The following is a 26,405-nucleotide window of genomic DNA, read 5'->3' on the forward strand; positions in this document are numbered from 1 at the left end:
ATCCACCAGGCTTCTAAACCAGGACAACACACTGTAATAGTACAAGTTTGCATTGTGCTAATGGCGTTAAAATATGCTATGTATGCTAAGTATGGTGGGATGTAGAGTGAAACCCCTGCATTACATTTCCTGGCTGATTGGTCATGAAGGAGCTGGAAGTATATTGTCTTTACTCAAAAAGAAGTGAGTTTGGATTTCTGTTCATACTTTAATAACTAAACTGATCACTAATGAATGATTTTGAATAGAGGTGCACGATAAATATCGGCCGATAATTAATGCGCATCTCGTCAGTAAAGCTGGTTCTGTAATCAGCAGTAAATTCCATCAGGTGTGTGATTTCAGTTAGTGATAATAGCTGATAATGAAGTGGATTTGCGCAGCTTGTCAGTTAACTACGGCTCTGTGTAGTAACAGCTGCTCTATGTGAAATCAGGCACCTGATGGAATTTACCGCTGATTAGAGAATGGCTTTACTGACGAGATGCGCATTAATTATCAGCCGATATTTATCATGCACCCCTAATTTTGAACCAAATGAGATGCTCTGTATGTGAAGGTGCTGGGATCTGGCTCTGTTTGGAGAAAACAGTGAGTCTGGTTTCGATGGGAATCAGAACATTGAAATCTTCCTTTTTTAAACATTAGAAACCTTCGGCCTGATGCTGTACAAAAACCTTATTATAGTTTTATCTATATTTTTTAAAGAACCCAGCAACCAAGATGCTGATCCGAAAAACCTCTTAGTTACCGATCAAGAATAATATTTTTTTTTTAATCTCAAATAAACAACTCAAGAAATTTAAACAGTGGGGAAAAAATGGTTGTCGAGAAGAAAATAACCTCTGAAGATAATTTATTATGTAACTTAATTTTGATGTGTAATTTTTTTTATATTTATAATTACATTAAAATATATTAATATATTGAATTAATTTAATAATAAAAATGAAAAAATTAAATTTATTGAATCACTTTATTGAAATTTACATGTGCTTAATCTCAAAGAATAAAAATCATCTCAAATTATAAAGAATAGAAAATAGAGATGCAATCGCATTAAAATTCTGGCTGATGTATATAATTTTATAGATGATTTTATAGCCAATTTTATATAATATTGTTTAAAAAAAATGAAACACAAAACTAAACTTAGTTGTTGTACTTAAATTATATAAGAATTTAGGCATAAATAAATAATGTAATTAATTAAACCTAAATTCATTTTAAATGCTAAAAAATATATAGGAATGAATAAATAAAGAAATGTCAAATAAAGAAACAATAATATATATTAAAATGAAACAGGATATTTTTTTATGTGTGCTCCAAAATTTAGAACAACGTACTGATTTCATACTGATAATCAATTAATTATATGATTTATTACCTCTCAAATCTAAGTCTACTCATATGCTGGTGAATTTAAATGTCATTTGGAAACTTTCATAACAAATGTGCCATTTGCAGAACCCAGAAACCAAGACACTGATCTGAAGAACCTAATATGTAACAATCAAGAAACATTTTTATCTCCAAACAACTCAAGAATCCTAAACAGTAAAAAAACGATTCTCCAGAAGAAAATAATCTCTGATGAACCTTCATTTTTAAAAGCTGGTTTTGCTAATATCCTTGAATTCTATTGGTTTTATTAAAGACAAAAGCAAAAAAACTCAACACTCTCTTGGTTATGCCTTTCTCAGGATCTTTGAAGAAATCCAGAAGATTGAAGCCAATGAGTTTCACTATCAGGAGCAGGTAACGTGTTCTCTTGAAAATCATCTGAAATCATACAGAGACCAGATGCAAGGCTTCATCTGTCACATATTTGTTTTTTATACAAGAAGGAACCAATTGGGTTTATAGAGAACATTTGTGAAAACATGCAACTTTTCCCAAAAGAGGACTTCCTGTGTGGAGACCAGCTGATGTTTGAACACACTCCAAATGCATGTTATTATCTGTTGGATTGATTTTACATTGCTAAACTTTTTATGCCCATGTTTCTGATGTTTAATCTGATAAATCTGTGGTTGAAGGTCATCTCAGCTGCTTTGACACTCTTGACTCCAGTGACAGCCAACATATTACTGTTAATAAATTAAATTAATATAAATATATAATTGAGCACAGGTTCGTAGCCAGCCTGTTGAAAGGGGGGGTTCTTTTTTTTAAAAAGTGGACCTTTTTGCAGTTTTTCTCCACCTTTTGTATTTAATTATGAGGTTCAGATACTTCATTTTGGTGACCATTTATGCACTAATTTGTGCTGGATTATTTTATCTGCTGGTATATTAACGAGCACGCTTTTTGATGCACCTAAAATATTTACTGCATTGTTGTCAAATTGCTTCCTCATGTAACACCTTTGTCAGTCCATACAAAGTTCATACGTTTAAAGACCACACTAACAACAGAACAGATTTAATGAACTTTACTGAAATATTAATAATAATTTTTCTCATCATCATTCCTTGACTTTCTGTCTATGCCTCTTTGCTTGTTGCTGTATTTGTCTTGACACTTATGGATTTAGTACACTGGTCAGTTCCAATCCTTTTTTTTGAAGCTTTGTCAATGACTAAACACTGCAATTTCATTCATTAGATGTATGTACATCCAACTTCAGATAGATTGGTGTAAATAAAATCTGAACATTTTAGTAACTAAGCAGAATTGTATTAGGTTTAGTAACAAAATGTTTAATTGTTATATTGTTTAAATGGTACAATTTCTGGTTAGCCACGTTTTTTGTGCTTGACAAATTTTATGATTTCAGTTCAGTGCTTGTGATTTGATTCAATATTGACTCATTTGGATAAATATTAGGTAGGCTACACAAGATATAGGCATTCATTTTTCTCAAGACAAAAAAAAAAAAAAAAAACCTATTCAGCCCTATCAGCTGGTAGTAATTTTTAGGTTACATATAACTCAAATGAAATATATTGCGTTTTATTATTATAACAACAACTGTATTTAATGATATAATTAAAAATATAATAAATATGTAATGTAGTAGGCCTATAGATAATTAGCTAAATATTCTCTATAGCTCTTTTTTTCTAGCCAACTAACGTGCTACACATATGGTAATTAAATGGATTCCTGAGGTAAATGTTATGTGACATAATGGTTCTCCAACAGTTTTATTGACCTCTTTGCGCATTGAAAAAAAACTGATTGATCGATATGAGGAGAAATATACATTTCGGTAAGTAATGTATCTTTCAACATTGTTCATTCGTGTTTATTTACTATTAGCAAGAGATGATTGGTTCACGTGCCACTATAGGGATCTATCACGTCACATTTACAAGCGCCAAAACTTATTGCTTGAATTTTGTAATAAAATTGACAGAATCTGAGAGCTGAGATTATTTTTAAGTATCCTGCTCTGTCTTGTCTGTCGGTCTCCGTGTCCTCTTTGCTTTGCGATTTTACTGTAGCTACGTGAGAAAATGGATGTGTGGCGTAAGAGCGTGTGGAAAGTGTCAAGTGCGTGTGTCTCACGGTGAATGCGTGAGAGTTGGCAAGCATCGTAAATCAATTAATCATTCCAGATAATTTACCTCAAGCGGTCTGCTTTGAAGTTCTCAGAGGAATAAGACGGGCACGGAAGGAGAGGCATTTCCATTGGCTCCAGTATGCGGGTATTGGCCAATCACAAAGTCGATATTGCACAGCCAATATCACTGAATTTCCCACTATGTTTTATTATTATAATTACGCTTCGTTTATATGGCTATTATATCGTAGACTATTGAGTGGATAAAATATAAAAATCCTTTTAATAAAAAAAAATAAAAAATAGCATCATTCAGAAGCGATGCACGCGCGGCACACACACACACACACACACACACACGTCCAACTACAATAATCATATTTATTTGCCACAGCAACCATATTTGTCACAAGCATTGATTAAAACAATGATGACAATAATCAAAAAAAAAAAAAAAAAAAAAAAACAAAGACTTAAATTCTGGACCTTTGGCGGTGAGGGGGGGTTCGTTCGAACCACCCGAACCCCCCCTGCCTACGGGCATGGAGCATTAGATGACGCAAAGGTATTCTAAATGTAAAAATAGAGGAAATTAGCATGTACAATTGAACATACAGGTCCTTCTCAAAAAATTAGCATATTGTGAAAAAGTTCATTATTTTCCATAATGTAATGATAAAAATTAAACTTTCATATATTTTAGATTCATTGCACACCAACTGAAATATTTCAGGTCTTTTATTGTTTTAATACTGATGATTTTGGCATACAGCTCATGAAAACCCAAAATTCCTATCTCAAAAGATTTGCATATTTCATCCGACCAATAAAAGAAAAGTGTTTTTAATACAAAAAAAAGTCAACCTTCAAATAATTATGTTCAGTTATGCACTCAATACTTGGTCGGGAATGCTTTTGCAGAAATGACTGCTTCAATGCGGCGTGGCATAGAGGCAATCAGCCTGTGGCACTGCTGAGGTGTTATGGAGGCCCAGGATGCTTCGATAGCGGCCTTAAGCTCATCCAGAGTGTTGGGTCTTGCGTCTCTCAACTTTCTCTTCACAATATCCCACAGATTCTCTATGGGGTTCAGGTCCGGAGAGTTGGCAGGCCAATTGAGCACAGTAATACCATGGTCAGTAAACCATTTACCAGTGGTTTTGGCACTGTGAGCAGGTGCCAGGTCGTGCTGAAAACCGAAATCTTCATCTCCATAAAGCTTTTCAGCAGATGGAAGCATGAAGTGCTCCAAAATCTCCTGATAGCTAGCTGCATTGACCCTGCCCTTGATAAAACACAGTGGACCAACACCAGCAGCTGACATGGCACCCCAGACCATCACTGACTGTGGGTACTTGACACTGGACTTCAGGCATTTTGGCATTTCCTTCACCCCAGTCTTCCTCCAGACTCTGCCACCTTGATTTCCGAATGACATGCAAAATTTGCTTTAATCCGAAAAAAGTACTTTGGACCACTGAGCAACAGTCCAGTGCTGATTCTCTGTAGCCCAGGTCAGGCGCTTCTGCCGCTGTTTCTGGTTCAAAAGCACACGCCTGTGCACGGTGGCTCTGGATGTTTCTACTCCAGACTCAGTCCACTGCTTCCGCAGGTCCCCCAAGGTCTGGAATCGGTCCCTTCTCCACAATCTTCCTCAGGGTCCGGTCACCTCTTCTCGTTGTGCAGCGAATTTTGGCCACACTTTTTCCTTCCCACAGACTTCCCACTGAGGTGCCTTGATACAGCACTCTGGGAACAGCCTATTCGTTCAGAAATTTCTTTCTGTGTCTTACCCTCTCGCTTGAGGGTGTCAATGATGGCCTTCTGGACAGCAGTCAGGTCGGCAGTCTTACCCATGATTGCGGTTTTGAGTAATGAACCAGGCTGAAAGTTTTTAAAAGCCTCAGGAATCTTTTGCAGGTGTTTAGAGTTAATTAGTTGATTCAGATGATTAGGCTTAATAGCTCGTTTAGAGAACCTTTTCATGATATGCTAATTTTTTGAGATAGGAATTTGGGTTTTTCATGAGCTGTATGCCAAAATCATCAGTATTAAAACAATAAAAGACCTGAAATATTAAGGTTGGTGTGCAATGAAACCAAAAAAAAATAAAGTTTAATTTTTATCATTACATTATGGAAAATAATGAACTTTTTCACAATATGCTAATTTTTTGAGAAGGACCTGTATAATATTAATCTTAACAAATTCTAATATTGGCTGATAACCAATATGGTACTGATATGCCATTCATTACTTTATTATTTTAACTTAATATTCATGAAGTGTATTCCACAAGAAAACTGTGATCTTTGGGCTGGAGATTTCCAGTTGAACCCGGAACTTCTCCTGCCAGCTGAGAACAGGTTTATAGGTCAGTTCCAGTCCCTTTCCATCCATTCATCCTTTTCTTTACGACAGTTTTTCACATCTGTTCTTTTCTGTTCACAGCCACAGATTTCACCCTCAAAACATCAGACTGTCCTGACACGGACTTCCCAGTCAAAATAATTGACAGTGAGAGAGGCCGTCTCTGGTTCAGAAAGGACAACAAGTTCAAGACACCCAAAGGTACCTTTATAATGAGACAAAACCAAAATGTAATATTCGTAATTAAGTTGTTGTGTCTGTATTTTCCGGAAGTTTATGCATGCTTCCAACTGCTGACCCCATGTATACAGATGGGACAAAAAATAAAAAAAGGTAATTTCAACTCATCACACAATCAGATTTTTTTTAATGAAAATTATCTGAAAAAAAAAAATTGCGAGATATAAACTCAGAATTGCAAGCTATTAAAGGAACACCCCACTATTTTTGAAAATAGGCTCATTTTCCAACTCCCCTACAGTTTAACACTTGAGTTTTACAGTTTTTGAATCCATTCAGCCGATCTCCGGGTCTGGCGGTAGCACTTTTAGCTTAGCTTAGCATAGATCATTGAATCTGATTAGACCGCTAGCATCTCGCTCAAAAATGAACAAACAGTTTCGATATTTTATACTATACTATACTATACTCTTCTATACTCAGTACTATACTCTCATTCCAGCATAATAATCAAGGTACTTTGCTGCCGTACCATGGGTGCAATAGGCGCAATGATATTACATAGCACCTGAAAATAGTCCCCAGCTAGTTTGTGTAGTTGCAGAGTTGCAGCCGGCAATTTTCAGGCACCCATGTACACACATACTATTTAAACATTATTTTAGCCCAGTTTGTACTGAATACAGTGTTTTTTAGACTTTAGCCATGTATATGTTTATAAGCAACTGAAAAAGCACAAAAGTCAGAGCATGTCAAAACTTGTTCAGGCTCCCAAAATCCCCTTAGACCCCAGAGGGTTAAACTCTGCAGGATGGTGGACTTCCTGGAGCAGGACTGGATGCCCATGCCCCAGGCCATGAGTGATGATCTCATCATGTGTTATCAGGTAACTTCTCTTCACACCAAGTTTATTCGCTGGATGGTGGACCTTCTGCTACTTATGGTGCCGGTACAAGAACCAAATCTTCCAATGCCTGAATTGAACATCATAGTAGACGTACAGTATCTGTTGAGAAGCTGGAGGAGGGAAACTTGACTACTTTTCCAAGTACATCACAAGGTAATCTCATTAAACTCAATGCATCAAGAAGATACACCTGAGCTGCTTATAGTTAAACATAAACCCCTATATCCAATTGTCCTGCAGCTCTTGTCAGGCTATTGTGGAGTATGCGATCCGGAAGTGCTCAACTCAGAACAAAACAGAGAATGAGCTCTACCAACTTTCTAAACTTCAGGTGCTTAACAATCCCTCCGATCTTCTCAACCAAGCTCTCTTTCTTGAGTAATGATTCAGATTCAGAGTTCTCGCCTGAAATGCCATGGATTCTTCTGCATTGTGTTTGTTCAGAAAGAGTGTGGTGAGTGGGTGGAGACCTGTCGATACTACTGTCGGGTGTGAAGGGAAGCCCTGTGGAGCTGCAGCTGTCTGGAAAAACTGTGCCACAGTCTGTGAGTGACATTAGCATGGGCTCTCTGGTTGAATACAGCTATGCTAGTACAGAATTTGAGTAACTTTTGTTGTATTTCTTCTTAGCTCAAGCAACAACCAGAGGAACCCACAGAAGAAGATGAAGAGGAACCTGTAGTGGTCTCTACATAAGCTGTGTCGTCCAGAGATGTTGAGACAAGAGCTATCAGTGCAGAGGTACGAGTGCTAAAGGCCGAAGAAGAGCTGCAGGCAGCTCTGGACAAGATACAAGATCTGGAGAGGCAGCTACAGGCTCGGTCTAGTGTGGAGACCAAGTGTAAGTGTAGTGATTTATGAAGCACCACTCATACAAGTCAGTTTCAAACCAAGCAGCTTTCTGTTGGTCAATTTGGTAAATTCGACTTGTTCCTGTTGTGAAATCTTTTATTTATGTAAATACAGTATATGTTATGAACTGACCTGTTTCCTAACCTCTGACTATATTTACCCTTTTTACAGCAAGCAAGAATAATGTTACACCCGCACCCAAGGCCCCCAAAATAATAAAGTTTCAATAGATACATCTGTATTTGAAGTGTACTTGTATTGCACATATCATCAAATTTGCTAAAGATTACATTTAATAGTGTATTTTATTAGTGTTTTTAAATATTAAGTCAAAGTGAGAGTTAGATGGAGCAAAGGTAACTAAATGTAAAAATAGAGGAAATGAGCAAGCACCAATAAATATTGACCCATACCGATCTCAAATATCATCCAATAACCAATATCGTACTGATATTTTGTGCATGTCTACATAAAATGAGTCGTATGAAACTGTTCTTCCTAAGTGAACACTGAGAGTCATGGTGTGTTTACATCATGGGCAAATCTTTGTTAGCATCATCTGAGCCATCACCTGTGGTCAGGCTTTGATTGGCAGGTCTGGTCAAACTGCTGAGGTCGATGGATTGAGTCAGGACATCAGGAGGTATGTTGAGGACCACAGCGGGCTGCTCAGAGCGCAGACTGTTGAGGAGCTGCAGGAGTCGAAGGTGCACAACCATTGGAGAACCAGAGAGAGACTCTACAGAGGCCTTCAAAGCCTCACAAGCCGCCTTTTCTCCCTCTGCAGCGATCACCTGTGCGAAGCAAAGCTGGGTTGTAAACTAAAAAGTTGTGGGTTCAAATCCCATTTTGTACTTATGGCCTTACTTTGACTTGTGCCTGACGTCTTGCTTCGGCCTCCACAGCAAAGTTGTGTTGCAGCTCATGTGGAAGACTGATTTCTTCTCTGCAACATTGGAGATATGTTATGAGTCCCTTGATGGGAAAACCTTTGGAGTCTAATCTGTTCTACGTACTTACATATCCACTCTTTCCACTTTGATACCCCACCTGCAGGTTACCGAATCTAAACTGACCTGCCCAGCAAATGAAAACTTATAACTTATACGTAAAAACATATTGCTTTAAGTCTTGTGAGGTGTCATATCTGTTGACATTTACCTGAATCTCCTGGGCCATCCGTTTCCGGTTCAGCAAAATGTCAGTGAAGGCATGGTGGGCCAGTATCTTTTTAACAGACACCTGGGTCAGAGACTGCAGCACATCTGGGATACTGGCGAGGGAGGAATAACACACAGAGATGTTCTCGATACGATAGTAGCACACTGCACTCACTTCGGTACACACCAGATCTTTGGTCACCACCTGAGGATACAATGACATGAAATTATATGGCTTGCTGGAGAGGTGTTTTATCAATTTTTAGACTTGCAATTTTCTCAGCAGTCGATAAAATGGGCCATAAAAGACTTGCTTTGAAAGATCCAAGCCATATCTAGAGACCTAAGGGTGTTTTATTTATTTATTTATTTTTGATTGGGCTAGTCTTCAACCAGTTGCCACCCTCATGTTTACATACGTGTGTAAGTGGGATGGGATTTGTCGCAGTCAGCTTTTTAGAGTGCACTTCATTAAATGAAGAAAATACAATGCTGCTTACGTAGACCTTAGTCAGGGTAGCACCATGTTTAATTTTTGACAGGAATGAAAGCAAGGCTAGAAGTACAATGTGTTCAGTGGACTGTAATGTTGTACAGCAACATGTCGACTGTTCAGCAGACAAAATGTCTTTTCGAAAAAACGTTTAGTAGACAAAAACTCAGTAATGCTTTTATAAAGTTTGTTCCATTGTGAAGACTTTAAGTCGTCCCTTACATACTTGTTTTCATCCATGTTGAATTCAATATGGCATCTAACTTGATTAAGGTCTATGAAACTTTTTTTTTTGTTACTTTCAAGGTAAAGAAATTACCGTGTGAGGAGGGATCTTCAGTATTTTCAGACGAATGTCCACTATATGGCACACATCCAAAAATGGGAAATAAAACATCAGCCCTGCAGCAAAATTAAACATGTATGTATTAAAGTAACAGACATAAATAAATAAAAACACAAACATAAATTATTAAAATGTAAAAATGATTTCTTCTTAATATTCGCATACTAAGATAACATTAAAATCATTAATATATTAATTAAAAATGATATAATCTTTAAAATTTTAATGTTACTAACAATTATAAATCAATATTAAAATATACAATAAATATAAACAAAAATCCAAAATTAAATAATGAAAATATATTTAGAATTGAATGTATTTAATAATAACTAGAACCTGGCTAACTGTAAAAGTCTTAATATTTAAATTAAAGTGTACCGGGGCCCCTTGGTCTCTTCTGCAATAAATGCCCCAACCGAAATTTCACGGCTCTCTCATGTTCTCTCACAATCTACAAATAAACAATTTTTTACATAATAACATTTATAATTAAAAGACCTCAATACAGTTACCAAAAACATTATAATATATTTTTTTATTATTTAATCCCACTAGTTAAAAGCGTACCTTCACACAGAACCATATGGCAACAGGAAAGAAGAAGATCACCACAGACAGGACCAAAATGATCAGAAGTAGCTCACAAACTCCAAGGTATCTCTTCTTCAAGGCTTTAGCGAAATATTAAAGAAAAAAAGAACATATTAAAGATAGTTTCCATCTTTTCTGAGATGTTTTCTTCTCCACACTTACCTTCTCCAGGCCCTTCGGTCTCCAGTAATCCCAGTAACTCCTCTCGATCTTCTTTTATTCGTTCCCTCACACTGTCTACGTTTACAACAGTGCTGCCGGAGATGATTTGAGCCTCTTTAGCTTCACCTCTTTCTTCTTCTACTGTCACTTCTGGTTTTTCTTTTCTTTTGTGGGGCTCTTGGAGCTTCACAGATTTGGGTGCTTTGGTTTTCCTCCCTTTAGCAGAAGGTGATGGCTCTCTCTTTACCCGTCCAGATCTGGAAGAATGCTGAGATGTTTCTGCTCTTTTCTCCATTATTGGCCTCCCTCACAAGAAGCATCCAGTGATCAGTGAGAGAAGCGTCTGTTGTGATGGTTCTGTGATGGTGGACCTCTGTGGCTCTGAAAAGGGAGTATCTTTGTAGGCCTCTGCAGGTTCATATGATGACAGGGGAGTGTTTACACTCTCCTAATGAATTTTACACAGTGGTAACGTCCTACACAGAGGTGAATGGAACATAATGTTTTTTCTTTTTTTAAAAAAAGTATCTATCTATCTATCTATCTATCTATCTATCTATCTATCTATCTAATATTTATGTATTTTTTATGTATTTCATTTAAGAAAACTGGAAAATTATACCGTATTTATATATATATATATATATATATAATAATTATACCGTATATATATATATATATATATAAATACGGTATTTATATATATATGAAAAAATCAAAATTAGCTGTACATCAGAAGCTGTGTGCAAAGTCAGAAAGTACAGTGTGAGCGCGAGCAGCTTATTGAATTCTGAATGCCTCAGGAAGTCTGCTGCTTCTGCCCACACAAACGCTGATGAAATACACTTTCACCTGCACTTCTGCATCCACTCTTGTTATAAAAATCAATCTCGGAGGATATTTTTGGACGCCCGCTCCACTGACGTCATCGCGCTCGCGCACCTGTGATGCAAAATTCCCATTTTTTAAAAACGTGGCCTGTCGCGTGATCTTCACGGAACGACAGAACGCGTTAATCTTGTACAAAAGGTAATCGGTCGCCCATAAAACACATTAATAATATACATGCATACATATAAGTTTTAAGCCCCGCCATGATTTCGGGGTTATCTTAAATAGACACGTGAATTTTGCGTTAAAGCAGTATTATCAACAAAATGAACAGTGACATTTTTTTTTTTTGGTCTAACGGGTGTCGACATCATGAGGGAATCACATTTACGTTTAAACTATCATGTTTTTGTCAGTTGTCAAGTAAGTACATTATGTGCTCTTGTGTCTTCAGCTGTCAGAATGACCCAAGATAAGCTCCTCACGGGTTTGAAGAAGGATGTTCGCTCTCTTTTGGTCTCTGCTAAGCATGGTTTGACCCCTGAGCAGCTCAAGAAGGACTACCAGACCATGCTGGGCTTCCCCATGCCCCTTGGGTTACTGGGATTCAGAAATGTTTTGGATATGGTCAAGGAAATGCCTGATGTTGTGCACTTGGAATACCACTTTGACGGCAGCATCAAGTTGAAAGGTGATTTTAGTGTTTTATCCCTTTTGTTTGCTGGTAAATCAGTATTTATGGCCTAGAGAACGACTAATTTGATTAATTATGCTAAACCCTCTTGAATACACCATGAAATTGCTATATTCTATTGCTAGTCATAAGATTTTGGTATTAGGGTGAGAGGCTTTTTTCAATCTTTTTTTTCAGCATTTGATTGGACAAACATTTGGACACACCCACAAGTGCAAGATGAGTCATCAATATTTTATTCCAGATATTTTAATTTCTTTTAATATAAATATTTTAGCTCAGTTTAGCCTTTACATCTGTTAAAAGTAAGGATGTAACAGTACATGAATTCATACGAATATTTTTGGTTCAGGTCATTTGGTTTGGAACGAATGCAGCATTGATTTGACCACTGCACATGCAAAAATTAAAAACCATAGACAAATATTTTTGTTCCTTGAAATATATATATATATACATACAACTTATGTATATTACATCTGTACACTTCCTATTAGATGGCAAATAGACGTTTAGAAAATATCTGTAAGATATTTATGATTTAGAATGTATGGAAAACTGACATCTTAGAGACTTCTATCAGATGTTTGTACACAGCAGATGCTTTCAGATGAAGCGATCTTTGACAGACATCTTGCAGACGTACGTGTGCTATCTGGGGCTAGTTGCCATTTCTCATGTATTTTTACCAGCCCAAGCAAACTTTTCCAGAAGGTTTGCTCTGGCAAGCTGTTTCAAACTCTCTAAACTAACTGTGTTTTGGCCTGATGTTGTTCAAAAATGATGTCACACCAGTTCTTCGATTTCACATGAGGTATATCAGGGCCTTTACAACTATAATTTTTCTTTTCTGTTTGCAGCCATTGGAGATGAGAGCACCAAAGGCATTCAAGAGCTGGTGTCCAGGCAACGCAATCCCAAAACCAAAGCCAACATTCGGAGGGCAACACCACGAAACTTCAATGTCTCTTACCGATGGAACCAGCCTGTTAATCTCCCTCGACATGGCCAATCAAAACCCGCCCTGCCCGCTCAACTGCGCAGCCAACTAAAACAATTACTATCTCATGGCCCTGTCAGATTATCAGAGCTGGAGTCCAGGTATATGGCACAGTTCGGAAAGCCGCTCAACATCACGCAATATGGCTTCTACTCCATTTCTGAGATGCTGGCGGCTGCCACGGATTTCATAATCATGCAGCAGAGTCGCACAGGCTCACAACTGCTTCTGAAAAACGCCGCAATGCCACAAAATCAGATCAAAAATCTGATGTCGAGTCTTTCTAAGCCATGTATGTATATGATAATGGAATTTCTGGAGAGGTTGATATCATGCTCTTTTTTTTTATTTTGATTCAAGTCTATTATTTATGTATTTCCATGATGATTACTCTGCAGTGGAATCAAAACAGAAGCCTGTCAGTTCTAAAACGACTTTGCTGCCTGAGAGGAACCAACAAGATTCGCACTCCCACCCTGCTGTTCCTAAACCGGAGCCTGTGAAGGCAGAGCACTCTTTGGAAGAAAATATTTTTAAGGTTTGGGTATTTGTATGAAATTAGGGCTATATTTGGTGTTGCGCTACATGTAAATCAATACTGATGGGGTAAATCTTCTACAGCTTGAGGAGGAGCTCAGACAGCAGATCCTCGAGAAGGGCACCGCTGGCACCGTCAGCCACGAGCTGAAAGATAAGCTTCAGAAGGTCAGATATAACAGCTTTAAAACTCAGTCTTTCTTGTCTCATCTTCTCACCTTGGCCTATGGAACTTTTTCAGGTTGTGGCTGAAAATGGCAGTGGGATCTCCATTCAAGATCTTCCTACGGAATACAAGGTATTCTCAAAAAAACAGTTCATATCTGAAGAAGAAAATGTATTCTGCCTAGAGAAAATTAAGCCTATTTTGTACATTTTCTCCAGCTTTTTTATTTTTATGCAAGCCTGTTGTCACCAAGGAATAAAAAAAACGTAATTGTTACTTTTTTCTCGCAATTCTGAATTTTTATCTTACATAAATTCTGAGTTTATATCTTACTGAGTTTATATCTAATTCTGACTTCTCGCAGTCTGAGTTTATAACTCATACTGTAGTTCTGGATTTTTTTATTCTCAGAATTCTGAGTTTACATCTTGCCATAGAATAATAATAAAAAAAGGTAATTGCGACTTTTCATACAATTTGAGAAAAGTCACAAATTTTCCTTGCAATTGTGAGTTTACATAATTCTGACTTTTTTTCATAATTTTTAGATTATATCTCACACTTTTAAGTCTCTCAATTTGTTTTCTTTTTCTTTTTATAACAATAATTACTAAATAAAAAAAAAATCCCTTCTTTTTTTTTTTGCTCCTGCCAAAGAATAAAACATTTTAAAAATGTAATTGCGACTTTTCTCTTTTGAGTCTAATTTTCTCACAATTCAGTTAGAATTTTGAGATATAAACTCAGAACAGGGAGAAAAAAAGTCAGAATTGTGAGATATTAAAATCATTAGGCAATTAACTTTATTATTATTATTATTATTATTTTATTATGTGGCAAAAACAAACTTACATAGATTTTGGGTTGAAACTGTATGGTTTAATATGAAGTCACCCAGAGGTAACTCAAAATAAACCTTGATTTGATGGTTGGAATATTGTATCACTCTGAAAATGAAAACATTGTATCCTCAGCCATATTTTTTTCTAGAGTTTCTAAATGGCGCCAGTGAGCTGTTCTAACTTACGGTCTGTTTTTTGCTGTTAGCGAATGTATGGTGAAGAGTTGCCATTGAGCAAGTATGGCTTTCTGAGCGTGACAGAAATGGTTGGGGCTTTGAGGGACACATTGTCCATCCAAAAAGGTGCTGATGAGAATGAAAACAAATGGATGGTTGTGGAGTTCAAACCGAATGACATACAACCCACTAAACCTGGTATTTAACTATATGGCATATTAATTTGAACAGAAAAATGAGTGCTCCTAGCTTATTGATCATCTTTAATAAGACTTTGATTGTGATGTATTCCTTTTGCAGAATTATCCATGGGTCACGGCACCACGTCCAGTCTGACGAATGAACCCCAGAATCCCTCCAGCAAAGCCTCTTACTTCAGTTGTGCCGAGTCTGCCTGGGAGCGTGACGAGATGGAGCAGTACACAGATTCCCAAAAGTCTGAAACTGAGCTCAGTGTCACCAATAAAACCATCCATCAGGTTACGATTCATTATTGATGATCCATTATCATTCCCTACCAAATCAATTTAAAGTAAACTTACAAAGTTTACATTAGAAAAGTTGCGTGGTATTTATTTATTTATTTATTTTAAAATGTCATTATTACTACTACATATAATTACTACTACATTATTAATTCTACATATAATTTATGCATTTATGACCTTTCAATATTTATAGTATTATATCATATTATATTAATATCTACATCATATATATTATATATATTATGACCTTATATCAATATATATATATATTATATCATATATATATTATATATATATATATATATATATATATATATATATAAATAAAACCTTTAATATACATATATACTAAAATATATAAGAGATTACATTTTAGTTAAAAATTGGCTACATTGTATAATCTGCCATTGTTATTATGTTATGTAAAGTTATATTATATTATATTACAAAGTTGCACACTTTTATAATGTTGATATTTAAAATGACATGCTTTTATTAATAATTATGATAACATAATATTATATTTGTATCATTTAATAACATTATATGTGGTATTATTTGCTGCTAAATAATTGTAATATATTATAAATATATTTTATTTCAGTGTCAGGGTTATTGTAATTTAGTTCCTAATTTTAGTACTTCAACTTATTTTCAACGTAGGTTATGAGTATATATACATACGTACATACCTACATTATTTGTTTACATTGTAAATTTAAAATGCATAATCTGTCATTATATGTGGTATTATATTATATTAGAAATTCAATTTAATAATCTAAAAAATTTACAATACATACATATATAATGTAATATACAATTTAGTTTAAACACAATATATAATTTTAATAATACAATGTAATTTAGATATTATATAATGTGTGATTTATATAATATATTTTACAATAATAATATATGTATATCATTATGTATTACAATAATATATAATTTAGTTTAAACACAAACACACAATATTTTATATATATATATATATATATATATATATATATAATATATATATATATATATATATATATATATATATATATATATATATAAAACGCATAAATGCAGATAAGATGTAATGTAACATTATAATTATAAACATCATATGAATATGTGACATTATACACAACGTGTGTTAATGTTTGTTGTAGATGGTGGATCTTTTCCCAGAGTTGGTGGTGAGTCAAGTCTCAGCGGTTCCTCCAGACGCGGTGCGTTGCCAGAGGCTGAAGTCCCCAACTCCCAGAAGGGAGAGAGAGCTGGTGCCCGTCCTGGTGGAGCAGGCGGAGTCTCCCAGTCACTTCTACATCCGCTTCAGCCAAAACAAGGAGGCCAGAGCCCTTGAGAACATGATGATTGAAATGAGGTATCTCGCTTTTTAAGTGTTGTACCTTGAATTGTCTCTGACTAATGTCATCTTTATTTGGGCTGGGATTGAGTAGTATGTCCTTCTGAACATCCCGGATTCCTGTTTCCAGGAGCTGTTACTCCTACCCAGATGTGACTGAGAGATACCGGCTGCCTGATGCGTATGTGCGGCCGGGTCAGGTGTGCTGTGTGGCCCCCAGAGACATGTGGTTCTACAGGGTGGTGATCCACGAGGTGTTCAGTGATACTGAAGTAAAGGTGTACTATGTTGACTATGGAGACATCACAAAAGTGGAACGAAACAGCCTCCGATTTCTCAAGTAAGTCATTTGTTATAAAACAATGAGAGTGATGTTTAAACTTAAACATCAAGATGAATCTAATGCTATGTAAATGATTGCCTGAGGTTTTGATTTTGTTTTACATTTATTAGTATTTTACCCATAAATTAAAGATGTTGCATTTGTTTAATATGTTTGTATATCTGCTGCTTTGTATCTTTCCAGAGCTTGTTACTCTGATCTTCCGGCTCAGGCTGTCCCGGCAATGTTAGCTGGAGTTCGGCCTATCACGGTTAGCAGTGTTGTTATTGTAAACTAAAACTATTGAAAACTTTTCATTAATTAAAAAAATATATAAATATTAAATGAAAAACTTAAATTGGATGAAAATTAGAAATATTGCCTTGGAAATTGAATGCAGTAAATCTGTTTAAGCTCAAACTAAAATAAAAGTTTAAATATACTATATACAGTGTGTGTATATATATATATATATATATATATATATATATATATATATATATATATATATATATATATATATATATATATATATATCGATATAGATATATACACACTAGGGCTGTGCGATATGGACAAAAAAAAACCTATCACGATTTTTTTATTAATTTTGCGATTTTGATTTTAATCATGATTTTGACACACACAGACATGCTTTACAGTCATAAATTCATTCAGTATAGATTTGAAACATATTTCCAAAAGAAAACCAATTAGAGCTTTATCAAAAAGTTGTAACATGCCTCTAGAACAGACATAAGTCAAAATAATCACTAAGAAAAGATGTCAAACAAAATGTCTAGACATATGGCAATATATATATATATATAAAATAAATAAAATAAAATCCATGTCCAGAGCCTTTTTTTTGGTCATAGTTCATTGTAGCGGTGCCTCAGGTGTTGAAATAGATTTTTTATACATTATACAGGTTCACACGTACTCCGTCTGCAGTGCCTATACAGTATGTGTATGCGGTGCAGAAGCAGCAGCGAGAGCGCATTATTGTAACGCGAAAGCACATTAAAATAATGCGTGAGCGCGAATCTCTCCGCTCGCACGCAGATTTCCTTTGCTGTCACAAAACCAGACACGTGTGCTCAGATACATGCTGCTCTCGTCCGGAGAGAGTGCACGCAATTAAAACATGTCTCCTCTCACTCACTCACTCACTCACAACTCTCTCTATGCTCATGCGCTAGATATTCATTCTTTTCGCACCTTTCGATTTCTAACCTTTTCTGTTCACATCTTTTTCCGTGTGCAGTGTGAACGCTCTGATCCATTAACATGGGCTCGGAAAAAATACGCATTACAGACAGAGTGTGTGAACCTGGAGTTAGGCATACTGTATGCCCAGTCTGTTCTGTTCTCAAGCTCCACTTAGGTGTGCTGCATTCTGATTGGATCGGATAGCATACTGCGGGAGGTCGGGACCGCGGAAAATCGTGCTATAAAGCCATTTAGAAATCGCGCACTCTCAAATCGTGATTTTATTACGATTTCGATTAATCACACAGCCCTAATATATACACTGTATATACAGGTACTGGTCATATAATTAGAATATCATCAAAAAGTTTATTTCATTAATTCCATTCAAAAAGTGAAACTTGTATATTATATTAATTCATTACACACAGACTGATATATTTCAAATGTTTATTTATTTTAATTTTGATAATTATAATTGACAACTAAGGAAAATCCCAAATTCAGTATCTCAGAAAATGTGAATATTGTAAAAAGGTTCAAAATTGAAGACACCTGATGCCACACTCTAATCAGTTATTTAACTCAAAACACCCGCAAAGACCTTTAAATGGTCTCTCAGTCTAGTTCTGTAGGCTACACAATCATGGGGAAGACTGCTGACTTGACAGTTGTCCAAAAGACGACCATTGACACCTTGCACAAGGAGGGCAAGACACAAAAGGTCATTGCAAAAGAGGCTGGCTGTTCACAGAGCTCTGTGTCCAAGCACATTAATAGAGAGGCGAAGGGAAGGAAAAGATGTGGTAGAAAAAAAGTATACAAGCGTTAGGGGGCACCCGCACACTGGAGAGGATTGTGAAACAAAACCCATTCAAAAATGTGGAGGAGATTCACAAAGAGTGGACTGCAGCTGGAGTCAGTGCTTCAAGAACCACTACACACAGACGTATGCAAGACATGGGTTTCAGCTGTCGCATTCCTTGTGTCAAGCCACTCTTGAACAACAGACAGCGTCAGAAGCGTCTCGCTTCAAAAAGGACTGGACTGCTGCTGAGTGGTCCAAAGTTATGTGCTCTGATAAAAGTAGATTTTGCATTTCCTTTGGATATCAGGGTCCCAGAGTCTGGAGGAAGAGAGGAGAGGCACACAATCCACGTTGCTTGAGGTCCAGTGTAAAGTTTCCACAGTCAGTGACGGTTTGGGGTACCATGTCATCTGATGGTGTTGGCCCATTGTGTTTTCTGAGGTCCGAGGTCAAAGCAGCCGTATACCAGGAAGTTTTAGAGCACTTCATGCTTCCTGCTGCTGACCCAACTTTATGGAGATGCAGATTTCATTTTCCAACAGGACTTGGCACCTGCACACAGTGCCAAAGCTACCAGTACCTGGTTTAAGGACCATGGTATCCCTGTTCTTAACTGGCCAGCAAACTCGCCTGACCTTAACCCACCCATAGAAAATCTATGGGGTATTGTGAAGAGGAAGATGTGATATGCCAGACCCAAGAATGCAGAAGAGCTGAAGGCCACTATCAGAGCAACCTGGGCTCTCACAACACCTGAGCAGTGCCACAGACTGATCGACTCCATGCCACGCCGCATTGCTGCAGTAATTCAGGCAAAATAATCCCCAACTAAGTATTGAGTGCTGTACATGCTCATACTTTTCATTTTTATACTTTTTAGCTGGCCAAGATTTCTAAAAATCCTTTCTTTGTATTGGTCTTAAGTAATATTCTAATTTTCTGAGATACTGAATTTGGGATTTTCCTTAGTTGTCAGTTATAATCATCAAAATTAAAATAAATAAACATTTGAAATATATCAGTCTGTGTGTAATGAATGAATATAATATACAATAATATAAAACTTAATCTAAAATTAGGATGATCTATTATTATTTATGTTATGATATACAAAAAAAAAATTCATGGAATTTTTTTTTTAGATTTTTGTTTTTTCTTTATTTTCATTCAAAATTGTTGATTGCAATGACACCAAAATAATAATACATAAAACAGTATATTTATTTATTTATTCATTCATTGTTTATGTAAATTGATGATCTATTCTGTCTGTTCTGCATCATTTTTTCAATGCAAGCAATAAGGCTTTAAAGGCTTCTTAAAACTGGAAGTAGTGATGACTTGCTGTTCAGTGAGTATGTCAGATATTGATTCAATAACCTCTGAATTGAGTGATTCATTAGGCTGAATCAAACTGATAACCCACTAATCTCTTAGTCATTTTGAATGATTCATTAAAAGAACTGTCTCACATTTATTATCGAATTCAACTACACTTTTTGTGTTGTATGCTTGTTTTCCATGCAGTAGATGAAGAACTGGCTTTTGGCTGTTTATTGCTCGTCTTTTCACACTATAGTCATTTTCTTTTCTTTTTTTCTCAACATTTTCACTCATTACCATTTCTAATAACATTTCAACCAACACTTCAAACAGCACTTTCCCAGAGGACCTCCTGAGAGTCTTCCTGTCTGTGAGCGCACTCTGGTGGCCGCAATCCACAGCTACCAGGAGCACTTCCTGATGCTCTTCCTGTGCGACACAAACACGGAGGAGGATGTTTATATTCACCTGGCCCTAGAGAAAGAGGGCCACGCCCTTCCCTCCATTACTGCTTATGGATTGGTCTGAGCACAAATGTTCATTTAGACCCACTTGCGTAAAGCCTGATAAGATTTTGGTCTTCAGTATATAATGATCTCTTCTCATTTGGCTTTTAGGTGTCAGGGCAGTTCAACCCAGTGACGTCTTATTTTGGAGATGACCAGCTTGAGGAAGTAAAGGAGTCTTTTTCACCCTCCACATCTTTGCCAGATAACCAGATCTGTTTTCAGGGAAATGGCTCTCTGAGCTTCTCACAAACGGTATCTTTAATATACAAATCCAGCGTCATGATACAGCACAGATGGGCTGTAAGCCAGTGAAGTTCTGTCAGTTAGCTCTATGAAATTTCAGTGCTGCTCGATTGGGCCGATGGACAGGAGGAGGTCTGTCAGCTGAGGCTGGGCTGTAAATAGAGGAATGAGAGTGAGCAGCACTGGATCCTGTGGGTGTTTGGGAGCTCAGGTTTTTAAAGGGATAGTTCACCCAAAAATGAAAATCACCCCATGATTTACTCACCCTCAATAATGTTGTCAAAAGTACCAATGCCAGTCGGTACTGACATTTTAAAAATGTGACAAAACTGGGATTTCCCGCTAGCATTTTGAGTGCTGTTGCTTACACAGATACACACTGAAGCGTTTAAAAGCCGCGTCTCTCAGTGGATCTGTCTATGAGCAGATATATTAGGGATCCGCTGATAGACTATGCTTTCAAACGCTCTCGTGTGTATCGGAGTAAGTGCGCAGTGAAGAGTGTGAAGCGATGACCATTTTAGCCAATCACAGACATATCGGATGAACGCGTGAACACAGTGGCCAATCAGAGGTGTTTAAGAATCCACTCAACAGCGCTCAAAATGCTGGTATCGTCACATTTTTTAAATTTGACAACACTACCCTCAAGCCATCCTAGAGGTATATGACTTTCTTTTAGACAAATACAATCACATTTATATAAAAAAATGTGCTGGCTCTTCCAAGCTTTATAATGGCAGTGAATGGGTGTTGAGATTTTGAAGTCCAATAAAGTGCATCTATCCATCATATAAAGTACTCCATACGGCTTTGGGGATTAATAAATGCCTTCTGAAGTGAAGAGATGCGTTTGTGTAAGAAAAATCATTTTGGATATATCCATGGAAGAAACAGGACATTTTTTTTATGTAACTCTGATCAGATTCGTCTGAAGGAAGAAAGTCATATACACCTAGGATGGCTTAAGGATGAGTAAATCAAGGGGTACTTTTCATTTTTGGGTGAACTGTCCTTCTAAGTGGCGTACTGTATATCAGGTTTTGCTCAAAAAGTATATCCTTATGTAGTTAATAAACAAATTCATATACAAGGCTTCTGTTCACACATTGCAGGCAATAAAACTGTATTGTGCAATTATTTTGATTTGAAATTTTTATTTTATTAAAACAATGTATTATATTGTTGTAGCTTTGTAATAAAGTTTGTGGGCAACTAATCAAAGTAATTTGCCGAAGAGTAAAATAGTTTGTGAGTGTTCATTTTGTTCATTCCAGGTTTCCAGCTCTAAAAATGGAGATACTAACTTCTCCATAAATGTGGACTCAATCTTGGACATTCCTGCCCTCGAGTGTATAAATGATCCTGACATCAAAACTGCAGCTAAAGTGAGTCATATTACAGGTATATAAAACATATTTTGAATTTATTTCTTTAAACCTCATATTTCCTTTCAGAGTGGCAAGGTAAATCCGTCTGAGGCTCCGCAGGCTGAAGTCCCATTATGCTGCAGTGAATGGGATCAGGAATGGACAGCAGAGGACAAAACAGATAAGACAAAGCTTGAACATGACGTCAAGATAGAAGACGAATCGAAAGTAAGGATGCTGTCTCGTCCACAATGGGCATGATGACATGAGAGCTTTTTGAGTGTCAGATATATTTGACAGGTAAAATGAGGTAAAGCCTGAGGTAAAATCTGATCCCGGTGCTCATGAATAAAGCTCCAGGATTCAGACTTTCAGTCCTCACAGCGTTTAGCACACAGTCATTGCTCAGAATGACATGAGGTGCTGTGCATCTGGAGATTTAATCTCATGACGTATTGTTCCCCATTACATCCCCGTTCTCCCGCTGAGCCCTTTAGGAGGCAGTTGATCTTAATTGTGCAGTGATTAGATGAGAATGTTAATTAGTTTCTCCGCAGAGGTTCATCTGCTTAATCATTTAACAGAACGGTTCATCAGAAAAGGCAAGTTTCTACAAGAGACATTCAATAGTCATTTTCAGCTGTTTGCAGGATGAAATAACAGAATCTAGCATAGCAGCTGCCGTTTCTTTTAAAACTAAAGTGTTATTTTTGATGTTAAAATACTTGCTTAAAATAATATTCATTTCTAATATTAATATATAATGTTGTTCATTTAAAAAAGGTAAAATAATTTAAAGGATAATAAAAATCCTGCTTAAATACCGGCTAAAATATGCAGAAACAACTATACTTAAGTCATTTAAATATAATAAAATTATCTATATTGCTACATTTGTTTAAAAGTATTTTTTTTTACAGAGTAGCTAAAATGTCATTTTTATTTTAAAATACTAGCTTAATATTATCTAATATTAATTAATATGAATATTAATTAAACAAATAAAATATTGAAAAACATATCTGTTAAAATACTTGCTAAAATGCAGAGACAACTTTAAGCCTTTTGCATGTTTATTAACCTGAAAGTGTGTTACTGTGGTGCTATAGAAACATTGCTGTTTGTTAGCGTATTCTGACCAGTCCAACTCTAACTCAATCAATGGCATGAGTTTGGGGCAGGACTATATGATTGTTTGGCCAATGACAGATGGGACTTATTTGATTTGGATTTGTTTTTTCAGAGTTCCCTTTGTTGATAATTACTCAGCTTATTAGCTCATTTTAAAGCACATTAACTGATCAACTTGGCCACATTAGTTTTTCATGTTTTTTCACATAGCCTGAGAGCGTGTCTACTCCTCCACCTGTCCAAGCAGCAGTAAGTGACCCGCAGATGTGTGCTTCTCCAGCTAAACCAAAGCCTGTCTTAACTACATGCACCAGCCCTTACACTCCTCCTAACCCCATCCTGATCAACTCCAGCTATCTAGGTACAGCACATAAACACTGCCACAATATGAAAAATCGTTAAAAATATTGATGACATGATTCATTTCACTGTCGAGTTTTCCTAGTTTTTCCAGGTGTACCCATTATTCCGGTCCAGCCCCAGCTCTCCCACTTCATGATGCAATTGTTCAGCAGTCCAGTTCATCTGGGACCGGGTCCAAACAGTCTGTTCCAGCACCACATATCTCCCTTAGCTCTGAGACCAGCTGCGCGCCTGTCTGCCAGGGCCAACAACCTACACTGGCGCTCCAGTCACATAGCCTGACAGTCCAGAAGAGCTGTGTGTTTTGTATTCTCGTCATGTTAAGTAACTTTTGTTCTTTCATTTCTTTGGCTGCAACATCCAAGAAATATATCAAATGATGTATGAGAAAAGCAGTGACACGTCAAAGCAGATACATTTCTCATATTTTTTTTAGCGAAATATATCTCCAGTAGCACATTGTTCTTTATTTTCATGTATTTGCATGTACAGTGCTAAAGTTTTGTGTGTTTTTATGCTTTCTCTATGGACCAAACTGGCCATTTGTTTTTTTTTATTTATTATTAAGTTGCTTGTTCAGTGTTCAATCCAGATTTTCTTTTATCAAGAACCAAACAGTTTTATAAAGGGAAAAATATGGTATAAAAAAGGATGCTACACTGAAATTTGTGTCCAAATGTGTCTGTTTTGCATCTAATATAATTTTCAGGCATGATAAACCTATCTGAATACTATTTGGAGCCCTTGTAAGAGTGCAAATTTACTAGCTCAAACCACTTTTCTGGGACTTTTCGCAAAATATTAGCCACCCCTGACCCCCTTTCTTTTCCATTACGTGCTTGATATGATCTCAGACACGTGGACATGCTACTGATGTACTGTTCATCTACTATGACCAGTGTTTTCTGGTTTCACTGGATTGTTAAAACGTGCAGTAGTGGACCAAATTCGGTCTGTGGTTTCCCAAAACCCCTGCTTTGTTTTCTTTTATGTACATTCAATCAATTCCGCCCACTGGTTTTCCACTTTTTGGAATATTTAGTTTGACCCAGCATTCACTGTGGGAGGATCCTTGCTCCACTGAGCATGTTGAAATATTAAATTACTCAAACAGGATGTTGTGTAACCAAGTGCATCCATAACATGCCACACAAACAGCGGAGTCAAGGAAAGGGTACAGGTTGGCAGCGCTCCGTTGATTCTGAATCTTCCTTGTTTGGTTCAATTACTGTTAATGGCATCTTAATGAGCTTTCTTCAAGGCCCTGAAGACGCCTGGTCTCTTAACAAGCTGGGGAAGCAAAAAATATGATCTCATTTAGGGAGGGAGAAAAGAAAGCTTGTTGCAGAAAACAAATTAGTATTGGATGCTAAGCTAACGAAATTTAATTGAAGAAACTCATTTTTCTGAGTGTGGAAGCCCATTTCTGCAAAGAAAAAAAGTCATGCTTTGGTAATTTGTGACTTTTTATGTCGTAATTAAGGATTTGCATATACATTTTTGTCCCAAAATTAAAGAAATCATGCTTTGGTAAATTATATATGACAACTCATTATGGCATGAAAATTTATGGCAAAAAGCTGGTTTAAGAAATCGAGAAGTCATAATTATGACAGTTTTATTTGTAGTTTTTGTCATTTGTGATTTAACAATAGACTTTTCATCTAATATGACTAATTTAAACTTTTTATCTCATAATTTTGACGTACTGTAGTATCTCAATTTCAAATTGTCACAATTGACTGCCGTAATTTTGTAACTTTTTTTTTTCTCAAAATTACGACTTACGGCAATTTCAACTTTCGTCTCTGTTGGCTTTTTTTTTTAATCCCATAATTGAATTTTTATGCCATAATTTTGTCATTATCTCATATCTGACTTGTCATAATTATCACTTGGCATGTCATAATATCGACTTAATTGCCCGAAAATGACTTTTTATCTCATAATGGCTGTCATAATATATTTTATTTATTTATTTATTTGTTTTTATTTATTTATATTTTTATCTTATTAATTAGAATGCCATCATTTCGACTTATGTCATTATAACTTCTCGTAATTCCCTTTTTTTCTGCTTTTGACTTTTATCTCATAATTATGACCTGTCATGAATTGAACTTTTTTCTCATAATTGACTATGCCATCATTTTTATCTCGTATCATTATTTTGAGTATCTCAAATTTTCAACTTGTGCCATAATTTTGACTTCATGAATATGACTTAATCTGTCATAATTTCTATATTTTATGGCATAATTATGACTTTAAGTTAAAAGGACCCAAAATATGGCTTGGGATCCTCCTCCAGTGTCAAAGTCTGGCAATACTTTCAGCCTTTTTAAATAATTCACAAACAAGGAAAAAAGTTACATTCTTAAGTAGGATGATTGCATTTCTTTAGTGTTATGAAATGTAATGCATGTCAGTATTTTTTCACTATTTTGATGAAAAAGGA

At 36.2% G+C, this 26,405-nt stretch overlaps 2 protein-coding genes and 1 long non-coding RNA gene across 3 annotated transcripts; 2 read left to right on the forward strand and 1 right to left on the reverse strand.

The window, feature by feature from the left end:
• Positions 1-504: 504 nt before the first annotated feature.
• LOC122134865 lies at positions 505-8,030 on the forward strand. The gene is made up of 9 exons (XR_006153152.1): positions 505-591; positions 1,707-1,761; positions 5,798-5,885; positions 5,963-6,082; positions 6,948-7,121; positions 7,209-7,299; positions 7,413-7,513; positions 7,599-7,809; positions 7,992-8,030. It is a non-coding gene; the product is annotated as an uncharacterized LOC122134865 (long non-coding RNA).
• LOC109076126 (podocin-like) lies at positions 7,763-11,550 on the reverse strand. Its single transcript, XM_019091927.2, has 9 exons — positions 11,428-11,550; positions 10,576-10,956; positions 10,390-10,493; positions 10,201-10,273; positions 9,793-9,875; positions 8,982-9,185; positions 8,841-8,896; positions 8,688-8,766; positions 7,763-8,614 (listed from the first exon to the last, which is right to left on the reverse strand). Exons 2-9 carry the CDS (start codon positions 10,868-10,870, stop codon positions 8,348-8,350), a joined length of 1,161 nt encoding a protein of 386 aa, XP_018947472.1. The 5' UTR covers positions 10,871-10,956; positions 11,428-11,550; the 3' UTR covers positions 7,763-8,347.
• LOC109076118 (tudor domain-containing protein 5-like) lies at positions 11,473-24,606 on the forward strand. Its single transcript, XM_042711806.1, has 18 exons — positions 11,473-11,604; positions 11,861-12,097; positions 12,961-13,392; positions 13,499-13,638; positions 13,722-13,805; positions 13,879-13,935; positions 14,851-15,019; positions 15,122-15,300; positions 16,470-16,684; positions 16,797-17,006; positions 17,193-17,271; positions 17,638-17,649; positions 20,689-20,853; positions 20,949-21,092; positions 22,361-22,471; positions 22,541-22,681; positions 23,795-23,945; positions 24,030-24,606. Exons 2-18 carry the CDS (start codon positions 11,869-11,871, stop codon positions 24,227-24,229), a joined length of 2,718 nt encoding a protein of 905 aa, XP_042567740.1. The 5' UTR covers positions 11,473-11,604; positions 11,861-11,868; the 3' UTR covers positions 24,230-24,606.
• The last annotated feature ends 1,799 nt before the right edge of the window (positions 24,607-26,405 follow it).

This window comes from Cyprinus carpio, chromosome A22, assembly GCF_018340385.1.
Source record: "Cyprinus carpio isolate SPL01 chromosome A22, ASM1834038v1, whole genome shotgun sequence".
NCBI classification, from domain to species: Eukaryota; Metazoa; Chordata; class Actinopteri; order Cypriniformes; family Cyprinidae; genus Cyprinus; species Cyprinus carpio.

What these genes read in the sequence shown, in the direction of transcription:
- LOC109076126 (XM_019091927.2), bottom strand. Translation starts at nt 10,870, where the DNA reads ATGGAGAAAAGAGCAGAAACATCTCAGCATTCTTCCAGATCTGGACGG. An exon ending in GACCGAAGGGCCTGGAGAAG is followed by an intron (nt 10,494 to 10,575) that starts GTAAGTGTGGAG and finishes ATTTCGCTAAAG; the next exon opens with CCTTGAAGAAGAGATACCTT. An exon ending in CCATATGGTTCTGTGTGAAG is followed by an intron (nt 10,274 to 10,389) that starts GTACGCTTTTAA and finishes GTTTATTTGTAG; the next exon opens with ATTGTGAGAGAACATGAGAG.
- LOC109076118 (XM_042711806.1), top strand. Translation starts at nt 11,869, where the DNA reads ATGACCCAAGATAAGCTCCTCACGGGTTTGAAGAAGGATGTTCGCTCT. An exon ending in CGGCAGCATCAAGTTGAAAG is followed by an intron (nt 12,098 to 12,960) that starts GTGATTTTAGTG and finishes TTCTGTTTGCAG; the next exon opens with CCATTGGAGATGAGAGCACC. An exon ending in CATACAACCCACTAAACCTG is followed by an intron (nt 15,020 to 15,121) that starts GTATTTAACTAT and finishes TTCCTTTTGCAG; the next exon opens with AATTATCCATGGGTCACGGC.